General features: G+C 29.8%; 1 protein-coding gene across 1 annotated transcript; it reads right to left on the bottom strand.

Annotated features, from left to right (window-relative positions):
- Positions 1 to 489: 489 nt before the first annotated feature.
- LOC139523875 (mesoderm-specific transcript protein-like) lies at positions 490 to 12,851 on the bottom strand. Its single transcript, XM_071318247.1, has 11 exons — positions 12,628 to 12,851; positions 11,583 to 11,662; positions 10,427 to 10,504; positions 9,953 to 10,083; positions 8,769 to 8,833; positions 8,032 to 8,072; positions 7,737 to 7,804; positions 6,756 to 6,857; positions 4,326 to 4,402; positions 3,375 to 3,435; positions 490 to 766 (listed from the first exon to the last, which is right to left on the bottom strand). The coding sequence occupies exons 1-11, from the start codon at positions 12,776 to 12,778 to the stop codon at positions 643 to 645; spliced, it is 978 nt and encodes a 325-aa protein (XP_071174348.1). The 5' UTR covers positions 12,779 to 12,851; the 3' UTR covers positions 490 to 642.
- Between the last annotated feature and the right edge of the window lie 333 nt (positions 12,852 to 13,184).

Genomic DNA, 13,184 nt, shown 5'->3' with positions numbered 1-13,184 from the left:
GTTTCATGCATAACATGCCCTCCAAAAGTAACAAATTTCACAAAAAGTTTTGTCTTTACAAATATGATTTTATCCCTTACTTGTACAATATATTTGCATCTACATTAGTCATTGAATCGAAATAAGACTAATTCTTAAACCTGTTTTAACACCACAAAATTTGTGCACAAAATCCAGCTATCTGGCATGGCATGTTTGTCTTTGTTTGTACACTAATTCTAGTTAGGGGGAGTCTGATGTTTGTAATTGTTATGCACATTTTGTACTGCTCAAATTATTTTGATAATACCTATTATTCTTTTTTTATTATCAGTCTATAGAAAAACTGAATAAGAAACTTGCCTTTTGGCAAAAAATACCAATATTGGTAACTGTGAAAAGAGGTCAAGTTAAGTTGACCATTGTCAGATGTACATGTTCACCTTACAATTTTTTAGGCCAAGATATAGTAGACTTTATTGAAGGAAAGACAGTAGAAACAAATAGATATGTATATAACATCACTTTATTATGAAATATAAAAAAACTAATTAATATCACAGTCCAATGTTTAAATGCAAATATAGAAATATTGCTGTTCATTATGGCACAAAAGTATATAACACCATCTCATCATTGAACCCTCAAAAATGATCAGGGTTGTCATGACCTGGTTTTCATAATAAACGTTGAATAAGCTTCAATAAATGCTGTAGGAGCCTCCCATTGTGGATAATGACCTATCTTAGGGTCAAGAACAGTAATACTATGCTGTGGTACTGATTTCCTGAAAATAGTATGATGAACATTATATTAAAAGGTAAATAAGTTAATGAATACATTTATCCTATTTTAGGGTGAAACACATACTTATCAATAAAAATATGGACATCAGAAGAAACTTTTTAACACTGTTATAAGATCTCTGAATATTCTTTTTTTTTCATCAGAATTAACATTGGTTTTGTTATTAATAGATTATAACATAACTAGATAACCATACAGTCATTGATCTCTTAAGTCCCACATCCTGTTGATGCACAGGATCATGTATTTCTCAGACTGTTTATGACATCTTGTCATTAAATCCATCGGATGTGTATCAATTGATATTTTAGTCTTGGAAAAATAATATATGTGCAAGTTGTAATTGGCTTTGAACTTACTTTCAGCTACTGCTTGTTCTCTTACATGGGTGATTTGTGTCTTAAGATTTTGTGCTTTGTGTCTATAGACTTATATAACTCATCAAATATATTTGATGAGTTAAGCCATCTTCAACTGATTTTTACAGTTTGTACTTATGATGTGGTTTTACGCGATTGTTGAGGATTAAGGAGAGTATTGAACACTCAAAAACATGTTTTACCCCATCAAATTCTGTATGTGCTTGTCCCAATTCAGAAGCCTGTAATTCAATGGTTGTTTTTCTAGCTGACTACGGTGGATTAATTTATTTTCATGGGTACCTAATTTCGTGAATAAAGGAAAACTTACATGTTCGTGGATATATAATTTTGGGGTTTTGCTGAAATCTGCTTACAAGCCTATGGATAATTTGCTATTTGTTGAAAATTTAATTTCGTGGTTTACCTGTTCCCACAAAATCGACGAAAATTGATATCCAACGAATAATAATGAATCCACGGTATCTAATATTGGTTTGTTTATTGAATTGTTTATAAAACAGGTCATTGGTTCTCTAGTTTCAATTGTTTTGTATTTTGTCATATTAGGGTATATTTTGTATTTTGTCATATTAGGGTATATTTTGTATTTTGTCATGTTAGGGTCTATTTTGTATTTTGTCATGTTAGGGTCTATTTTGTATTTTGTCATGTTAGGGTCTATTTTGTATTTTGTCATGTTAGGGTCTATTTTGTATTTTGTCATATTAGGGTATATTTTGTATTTTGTCATATTAGGGTATATTTTGTATTTTGTCATATTAGGGTATATTTTGTATTTTGTCATATTAGGGTATATTTTGTATTTTGTCATATTAGGGTATATTTTGTATTTTGTCATATTTGGGTATATTTTGTATTTTGTCATATTAGGGTATATTTTGTATTTTGTCATATTAGGGTATATTTTGTATTTTGTCATATTAGGGTATATTTTGTATTTTGTCATATTAGGGTATATTTTGTATTTTGTCATATTTGGGTATATTTTGTCATATTAGGGTATATTTTGTATTTTGTCATATTAGGGTATATTTTGTATTTTGTCATATTTGGGTATATTTTGTATTTTGTCATATTAGGGTATATTTTGTATTTTGTCATATTTGGGTATATTTTGTATTTTGTCATATTAGGGTATATTTTGTATTTTGTCATATTAGGGTATATTTTGTATTTTGTCATATTAGGGTCTATTTTGTATTTTGTCATATTAGGGTATATTTTGTATTTTGTCATATTAGGGTATATTTTGTATTTGGTCATATTAGGGTATATTTTGTATTTTGTCATATTAGGGTATATTTTGTATTTGGTCATATTAGGGTATATTTTGTATTTTGTCATATTAGGGTATATTTTGTATTTTGTCATATTAGGGTATATTTTGTATTTGGTCATATTAGGGTATATTTTGTATTTGGTCATATTAGGGTATATTTTGTATTTTGTCATATTTGGGTATATTTTGTATTTTGTCATATTAGGGTATATTTAAGCTTCCTAAAAGGTAATCTATAGTTCCATACATCTACACAATTTTTTATCTGGTAGATAGTTGTCTCATTGGCAATCACACCATACTATTTCTATTTAACTGAGTACTTTTAAATAAGATTGTAATCGCCTTAATCAAGTTCTGTTAAAAATTTATGGAAAAGAAATAATGAATTAGGCAACTCAGCCTTCATTCAAGCTATAAAACAGTAGTGGATTAAATGGCACACACTTTATTTTTAAAATTTCTATTTAACTGAGTACTGTTAAATAACATTGTAATCACCTTAATCAAGTTCTGTTAAAAATTTATGGAAATTAAATAATGAATTAGGCAACTCAGCCTTCATTCAAGCTATAAAACAGTAGTGGATTAAATGGCACACACTTTATTTTTAAAATTTCTATTTAACTGAGTACTGTTAAATAACATTGTAATCACCTTAATCAAGTTCTGTTAAAAATTTATGGAAATTAAATAATGAATTAGGCAACTCAGCCTTCATTCAAGCTATAAAACAGTAGTGAATTAAATGGCACACACTTTATCTTTAAAAGAAGTCATCAAAAAGTGAATTTCCATGAATGCATCTTTTCACGTATGTCCTTGTCTGATGCTTTTTGAAAGATTGTACAGTATTATTCTATTTTGTGGATCATGTTTCCATATCATATAATCATTTTAAGTTTCTGAGAAACATAAATACTCACTTGTAGAAGTCAATAAAAGAATCTGGATTAACTGGGTCTGCTGGGCCATAAATCATATGAACTGAAAAATACAAACACTTTAAAAAGAACATTGCTTCAAAAGCTTAACAAACTTTGATACTTATTTTTCCAAATCTTGTAATATATGTTCAGGAAAAGAACCAAACCTACAGATAATTGTCAAACCAGTGCAGAAAAGGACGGACTTCAATCATTATGACAATTTATTTGAATATTTTGTTTGTATTTTTTTCTGAAAATTCTTTCTAGTTATTGATTGATTGTTTCTGAGTGTTTTTCTAATTATTATACCATATTAAAAGGAAAAAAACATAGAGCAAAATACTGAAATATAATGGCAATGTAAAGTATTACCAAGATTATCTCCCTTTTGTATTATGTATCCCACTTCATTTACCAGAATTTTAACCTATCAAACAATACAGATTTTTAATTTCTTTTCTTGACATATAAGAAGTGGTTTAATAAACATTAAAAAATTGAAAACAACACGTTTAATAATTTCTTGCGTCCGAAGCGCTTTTCTGGATTTACCTTCCTCAGGAAAGCTCAAAGCCAAACATTTGAAATCCAATGATGTATAAGTACTGAAACCATTAATGAGCTATATGTCAAAAATGCCTAAAATAAATCGCCAAATTCATCTAAAGCCACTTTTGTCTGAGGGAGTTGAAACCTTAGTTTCTAAATAATTTATAAATTTATAAACGGACAATTTAAGTAAAGTTTGTTAAATCATGTCAGTACCGAAATACTGACTACTGAGCTGATGATACCCTCGGGGACTGATAGTCCACCAGCAGAGGTATCGATCCAGTGAAGTAAAAAATTGAAAACAACACGTATTAATTTCTTGCGTCAAAGTAATGTGTAGAACATATTAAATGTCATAACATGTGTATCATCAATGAACTTATCTTTAAGCCATACCTTTAACTTGTGTATTTTTTAAGGCACCAACCCATCTGTCCTTGAACTCTATTCTTTGTGTAATATATTGCATTAGCCTATAAAAATTTATAAATAAATGAAAGCAAGGTAAATTATTGGTATAAAAAAAGTTGATCCATACTGTTTACAGCATAATGTATCAAAGTATACGTCATGCATTATATGAGCTGAATTTGATAGAAATCTACCTAATGTAAGTGCATGCACATATGTATACATGTACATGTATAAGACATTGTTTGTTTTTGAAATATTTAAATACGAAATAAAAGATGAATTTTGTCTGTTGTGAACATTTTCTTACAACAGCTCAATTTTCAAACAGTTACAGACTTTCCATAGAGACTTTGTTCAACCCAAATTAGGCTAAACGGTGTAGATATATTCTTTTGCATAAGGTCCATTTTTATCAGACGCTGCTCATAATAATCATATATGATTATGTTTAGAAAAATCATTGTTTTAATGTTTAATGGGTCCTGGTTACAAACATCATCATTGGTTACAGGTATATGAAATTAGAAATTAAAACATATGCTGATTGAATAAACCATAATTTCAAAATATATAAATGTTAAATGATAGTAATAAGTGTATTTTTAATAACTCCACGTAGGTTTCAATCAAAATAAGATGGAATCTATCTATATGCAACAGTATTCTGTTAAGATACATTGTTGAAGCAGGGGCGGATGCAGGAATTTTCGAAAGGGGGGGTGCTAACCCAGGGCAAAGGGGGGGTGCAGGGGGGGGTGCAAAACATATGTCCCGATACAAATGCATTGATTGGCAAAAATAAAGGGGGGGTGCGCACCCCCGGAACCCCCCCCCCCCCCCTGGATCCGCCACTATTGAAGATATATTTATGTTTGAAAAGCTGGGTCATTTTGTAGTCTATCAGTCTGTTAAAACATATGTGAAAGGAATAGGTCCGGTAAGCCCCCTTTTTGGCCCCAAAATGTAACAGTTTTACAAAATTGTTAAAATATACATTTTTAGTTATTTATTGGACAGAAGAATGCTTCTGCTACATAAATATGGGCTGTTTTGTACAATACAATGCACATATATCGGGTACTAGCACCAATAAGTCATGCTAAATTAATGAAATCTTCAAAATTCTAGCATTTTAGTTAAATTTTAGACGGTTTCCGTCTAAAACGAAAGTGGCCGCATTCGTGTTCATCCTTAATATTGAAATGTCGGTTGTATTTGATGATAATACATAACATATATAAAGGTTGTAGATGAACACGGATGCGGCCACTTTCATTTTTGACAAAAACCATCTGTAAAGTGACATTTTTCGGCATATTTGGTAGATTTTTCATATTTGAGCTTGAATCAGATGGTTTTTAATGACTAAATCAGTTAAAATCTTTCACATAAACTAATTGAATCAAATGAAATAGACACTTAAGTGTTTAAAAAGTGGTCAAAATCTTTCGTCAGATGAACCTGAAATTTGAGGCCAAAATCAGTCCTTACTGGACCTAGAGTGGGGGGCCCATATTCGCCGTTTTATGATTTTGAGGTGTAAACACTTCAAAGGATGGCTGAAATGGAAGAAATATGCCAATAAATTATAATTTTATAACAAATATGATTATTTTTTAAACTTAAACAAAATTACGGCACTTACTGCAAAAGATCGAAAAACGGACAACGATTTTCGGTCAATTTCCTGAATGAAAAACAGGATTTTCATAGATTTTTTTCTTAGCATTTTTTTGACTGATTGGCCTAAATTTCTGTTTTTTACACTTTTGAATTTCTGCTGTTCATCTATAATGAAATTTATTTGATAAATATTATACAAAGATGCAGTTATTTGGTTTTAAATAGATGTGTAAAAACGGCGAATATGTGTCCCCCATTGACAAAACTTCAGGAAATCTCAAACACCTTTTAATCTAACTTTACAGATGATTATTTTCAAACAAACATGTTTTCAAGCTTAGGAATGTTTTGCATTTGAAGTTATCTTCATATAGAAATATCAGTATACTTCAAAAACATATAGACCTGAACATAAACTGTAGAAAACATGGAAAGATATGGCGAAAATGAGCACCCCACTCTACTCCTTTATCAAAATTTGTAATTGGTGCATTCTGATCCTTATAATACCAAAAAATATAAATAATTACTTTTCATTGCCAGAACACATGCAATAACAATTACAAATACTTTGAAAGAAATACAATCTTATCATCAAGTCATTCTATATCAAGAGGCGGATTTAGGTGGGGGCCAGGTCCTCCCCTTTTTTGGGAAAATTTTGGTTGATTATATAGGGAATCACTGAAGCATGACTGGAGCAGGCCCCCTCTTAGGCAGTCAGTGGGCCCCCACTTATGAAAATTTCTGGATCCACCACTGATATCCACTATGAAAAACTTTTCTTACCTGTGACTAATAACATGACCATTCTTGTGCATTATAATTACAAAAAAGTCCCACAAATCATCTTCCAATGGAATTGTTTCAGGTCCAAATATTTCACCAAAGCTAAAAAAAAATTGAAATAATCTTTAATGGATAATTCCTTTATATGAGAATGGTTTGCAAATATTGTAAGCACCATGACATTTCCAGGCTTATGGAGGTTACATATAACATCAATTTGAGAAACGTTTACTTTCAAGGTGATGTGTAATTTTGTAAGGGATCATGCAAGTGTATTTTATATGATACATTAATAGGGTGAATACTTAGGTAAAATAATAATTGCAGGGACCACTAGTACTTACTGATTAATATGAGTAATATTTTGTTTATTAACAAATATATGACATCAACAGTGATATTTAAAATAAAAAGAAAAATCACTGTCACATAGTCTTTTTTCTTATTAACATATGCTGTAACCTTGAACTTTATGTAAGGTCACAGTTAGAATATATTTCACCAATTTTTTATTGTTTTTTTTTTTTTTTTTTTTTTTTATTTTCACTGACAATTTGATGATAAAAGCTTCTGGGTGTTTTCTTTCCTTTTCAGTATCATTTTTTTCCCTTTCAAACTTACATTTAAAGTTACATATATTTTATTTATTTCATATCTTCTAGAGAAAACTTGCACACAAATTCATCTGGTTTTCTTGTTAATTTCTTTATACGGACCTTTTTGTGAAAAGATGCTACTGCTGCTATTTACTACCTATAACTGTAAATTCAGAAATTGTTGCAAAATTTGATAAATAGACTAAAATATGAAATTAGTTGTTGTGATTTCAGGAAAATCTGCATACCAATATCAGATAAAGAGTTCTTATTACAATGTACTGTAAAGCTCATCCAGTCAGATTATTCACATAAATAAAAAGTTGCAATAATTTCTGAATTTACAGTACTTTGAAATATATTGTTATATGAAAGATTTACTCACGTTTTTTTAAATATAAAGAAGAACATAAGTCTTGATGCTATTGGTCCGGCATAAGGATTCAAAAGTAACTAAAAATATAGAAACACCCTATTGTCAGTAGGCAACATGTAACTGTACACTAAGGTTGCTGGCGGATTAAAGGCCAATCTCCCCTCGACAGGACACTTATTTGTAGAGAAGGAAACTCTTCCAGATAACAACTAAGTATTCTTCCATTCTCAATTTTATTCCATAAAAGTACATAATTCATTATTTAAATTGATGAAAGAAAGTGTAAATTAAACAATGTACTTACTTTCTGAACGGGTCTAGGGGAATTAGTTTCTGGAAAGATACCTTAAAAGTAAAATATATACACCAAATTGGAAAATATAATACAAGTATACATTAAATGTAATAAAGATCTTTTATTTTCTGGCAAATGTTTCTTCTAAAGAATGTTTCCACCTGAATCAATTTTTCAAGGGTCTTTTCCAAGGATCTTTTGGCTGTAATAACCAAAATTTCTTGAAGTTTGAAATGATTGTAAATATAATATTCAGCAAAAAACTTTTTATTTGGGGGAAAACATGAGACATCTCGTTCTTAAATAATCTTTTAACATTTATCATTTGATGTAAAGCAAAAATCTATTAATCATTTAAATTCTGCAGATCCAGTATACTGTGAATTCATTTATTTTTGTGGGTATCAATTTTCGTGGATCGCTTAAAAACTTGCCTATTTGTGGATTTTAGATTTCATTGTTTTGACGATCTCTGTATACAAAGCCTATTGAAAATATGATATTCGTTGAACATTTGAAATCGTGGTTCATCTGTACCCATGAAACCCACAAAAATTGGTATGTAACAAATAGTTTCCATTTTTTTGTTGATTTGATGGGACTGTTGAAATACAAATTTTTATGTTCCAAGGAAGTTCAAAACCTGAAATCACATATGACAAATAAACTATTTTTTTTTAATCTTTGAGAAATTGGTTCCATGAATAATTCATGGTACTCTCGATTAAACATTATCTTTTCATTACCTCCATTAGACAGACAAAGTGTCTGTATTTCGGGAATTCTGTCTTTGTTTTCTTTATTATTGTATCTAAAATTAAATATATAGGTAACAAAAAGAGAGCTGTATTCCCATGACATGTCCTATCATTAATTTTTGTAAAATTAGGTGCATCTTTATATTAACATTCTAGTCTTTGTATCAAACTGCTGCACTAATGCTAAAAAAACTTGACAATAGTACCAAATGAAAAACATGTCACTAATTCAATTTGATTTGTGAAAATAGAAGTTTTCAACTTAACAAATGTAATAAAATTAATTGTTTTTTCCAATTTATGTTTTTTTTTAGTTTTGAACCCATGGCTCATTTATGAAAACATATATTTAAGTTAATTAAACAATCAAAAACCACTGAGGAATTAAAGATATTATAACACCCAAAACAAAAACTTTTAAAAACTTAAATTTTCTGTTAAAGCACAAGCACATACTTGCAGAAGATCTAATAACTTTATGTCTGATCCAATTTCCATTTGGATCAATGCATTTGTTTAAACTACATGGAAAGACTATAATTTACTAGATCGCAGATATGCTAAACGGAGTTGTCTCCCCTCTACCAAATAATTTGTACAATGTATCTACAACAAACTGAGAGTAGGTTTCTATTGGTGTATAATATAGCTTTAACCTTATGATTATATAATGATTATGATCAGAGTGTTTTTTTTATCAATATATATAAAGATATAATGAAATTTTAAAAACTGCTATAAAAGTTATATGACTATATGTACAGGTTTGCTTTCAAATTGTGAAAAATGTTCAGTTTCCAAGAAAAAGTATGGTAGATAAACAAAATTCTGTTAAAAGATATAAAACTAAAAAGATAGAATTTTAAAATAAAGTAAGAGATGATAGCTTACATCCAATACTTTTGGAAAATTAACAAACTGCAGGATTACTATTTCTCATCTATTATATTTAAATTATCTTGAGTTATCTCCCCATACAAATTTTAAAAAAAATAGAGTTGCGAACTGAAAGCTAATACTTAAAGAAAAGGTGCATTTTGGTTGATAATTTTAGCACATGGCGTCTTTAAATAAAATAAAAATATAGTTGAGTAGTTTCCCAGAGTTTTAGAAGCCTCAAAACTTAAATAATTTAATGCAAATTTAGCAACTTTGACCTTATATGTATATACCTTGCAAGTAATTCTAATGCAACTGTATCTCCATAGTCATGTGCTAAGATATGAACTTTATTGACCTTAAGTTCCTTTAAAATTCTCTCTCCTATATCTGCCTGTTCCATTATAGTATATGTGTGGTTATCCTGAAAATCAAAAGTTAAAAAAAATTATATAAAAGCTATTTAAGAGTCAAAAATTAATTTTATGGTTCAATAAATTCAAAATAAATTATTGCCATTCATTATAGATAAATATCTATCAAAATTAAGGCTCAAAGAACTTTTATTATATTATCTATATTTAATAACAATAACAACGTACACAAATGTTGGTGTATGAATACACAACGTCAGAGAGGGCTTGTCCCCATAAAAATTGACAACATTGAAAATAAAAGTAATACTTTTAACCAATCAGAAGACAGTAAATACAACAAATTTATTTATAAGTGAATATTACAATTTTTAACCACAATGATATACTTACAGGTTTATCACTAAAACCAAATCCAATGTAGTCATACATGATGATTTTGGAAAATTGTTCTTTAAGACCACCCAATATCTGAAATTAGAGTTTACATATTGATTTGTTTTGCATGAAAATCTAAAGTTATAAATTTCACTTTAGAAATAGGATGTACCACCATAACCCTTATAATACATGGTAAAACTAGAATGTGTCCATATTACATGGATGCCCTATCAGCACTATCATTTTTTATGTTCAATGGACTATGAAATTTGGGTCAAAACTCTAATTTGCCATTACAATTAAAAAGATCATATCATTGGGAACATGTATGCAAAGTTTCAAGTTGATTGGACTTCAACTTCATCAAAAATTATCTTGACCAAAAACCTTAACCACAAACTTAAACTGAAGCAGGACAGACAGACGATAAGACATAAACACAGACCAAAATACATAATGACCCTACGTGGGGCATAAAAATCATATCATGTTTTACATGTGTTACTTAGCTAGTGGTTTACCCTTAGTTCTACATTTGAATCATAAAAGATTGTGCATAAGGTAACAGGGTGTGTCTATCAATGGAAGGTCTCATTTTTTTCATGACATACACACTGAGATGTCTCATCTGCTTTACTGATTATGATTGAATCTATGTTAAAAAGTCTTTTGAAAAACAGTCTTACATATTTTAAAAAGATGAACATTATCAATGATCAACATTGATCGATGTAAATGAGGTCTTAAAAACTTCATATACCTTTAATAAAAGGCCAAGGCTAATGGAATATTGCAAGCTCTGCAACTATTGATCTTGGTCTGGGTTTTTTTTATTCTTTTTTTGTGTGTGAACTGATTGATTAACCCTAGTAAAAGTTCTTCAACCAGAAAAAATATTCTGTATATAGAAATTTTTATGTCCACTTCACACAAATCAGTTTAGTGGACCAAGTTATGGAATGTTTAGTCAAGCAAAAAGTAAGACGGTCATACAGCGACCTTTAGTAAAATTCGATGCTAACTTGTATTTTATTTAGTCCCTGGTGGAGGGTTGTCTCATTGCATTGGCAATAATACCAACTTCTTCTTATTTTCTACAAGTCAAGATGACTGATTTGTAGATATCAAATTATAATCAAACTTTTGACAGACAAATGTTTAAAGGTACCTTTATCCAATCGTAACTAGATGTAGGATAACCATGGAGACAAAGTAAGGTTCTCCCATCCTTTGACTCTCCATCTTCCACTGAAAAAAGGACATGTATAAATCACTATAAATCAATATTTTCACAAGATTCCCATATTTTACGATTCCACAAAAAACATATTTTTCATCAATTCATAAAGTTAACAATGTCAAAATCTTAAGATTTAATATTTTTTTCATAAACAATATAATTGGATTAATCTGTTGTGAGTATTCAGTAATTCTGTACTTTTACTTTTTGTTTCCATTACAGAGAATTGGACTGACTTTTGGGTGATAATAATAATGAATCAAACAATATCTGCATAGTTTCTGTTGCATAATCATCCTGAATTTAGATGTCTAACATTGGATGTCAAAAAGATTAAAAGTTAAAAAAAACATTATAAATAAATATAACTAATGATTGGCTAAATAAATGGATGGTGCTAATAAACAATAAAACATTTCCAAATTGGAAGGAAGGCCTTCTATTTGTATTGAGAATTAAGATGACCTAATACTAAAATATGAATATTATCAAATATTTTGATCAAAGCACATGAAAAGGGATGACTTATCTCCCTTTGTTTAGACATTGTTGCAAGTATTTATAAATTCCTTCAATTTTAGCTTATGCACTACGTGTATTATACAATCACATTCCAAACAATCATCCCCCACAGCTTGCTTGATGATGTTTTTTATAGTTAGAACAAATTTACTTGGATTTCTAGCTACTTTGTTCTATTTTCAAAGGAGTTATCACACATATCCCGGTCCATTCTTTTTCTTCTTATAAATTCAATTAAAAATAATTCTTGTTCTTCAAAGTCAGATAATAAGATTATATTTCTGAAGTAACATTCATTTTTATAACAGTATAAGAGATATAAAATTTACAATCAATCTAGATGGGCACAGGAGGATTGGTGGCAATATTGCATCTACTGTATATTTTGGGTGTCCTTCTTTGAAATAATTAAAAGTTTTCAACTGAACAAAAGGCCAGTAAGTGTTATTACCCCTGTAAAATATCTGGTAGCCTTTGTATTGAAGATACTTCCCTCCTTCTTTCCATGCTGTCACCTTAGGAGTCAAGTCTGGTTCTGGATACATGATAAATATCACACTTATGATGACAATAATCACAGCTAGCCATGTTTTTAAACCCATTTTCTTCCTATTTCAAGACTGATGTTTTCAGAACTTTTTGTATAACTGAAATACAAGTCAATGTCTTACATTATTATAAATGATTTTACCAGTAAGCAGGCTATATATGGCAGAATGGACTTTCTCTCAAAGTCATTGATAACTAAACAGTGGCGGATCCAGAAATTTTCATAAGTGGGGGCCCACTGACTGACCTAAGAGGGGGCCCGCTCCAGTCACGCTTCAGTGATTCCCTATATAAGCAACCAATTTTTTTCCCAAAAAGGGGGGGCCCGGCCCCCCCCCCCCTAAATCCGCCTATGCTTAAAGAAGACTGGTACTTGAGGACAGGACAATAATTTACAGATTAAGGTTACCTTCTTGGAAGGACTGCTTTGATTGATTCTAACAACAGAAATAGGTATGA

Source organism: Mytilus edulis, chromosome 1 (genome assembly GCF_963676685.1).
Source record: "Mytilus edulis chromosome 1, xbMytEdul2.2, whole genome shotgun sequence".
Taxonomy (NCBI): Eukaryota; Metazoa; Mollusca; class Bivalvia; order Mytilida; family Mytilidae; genus Mytilus; species Mytilus edulis.
This window is presented reverse-complemented; position numbering and strand designations above follow the sequence as displayed.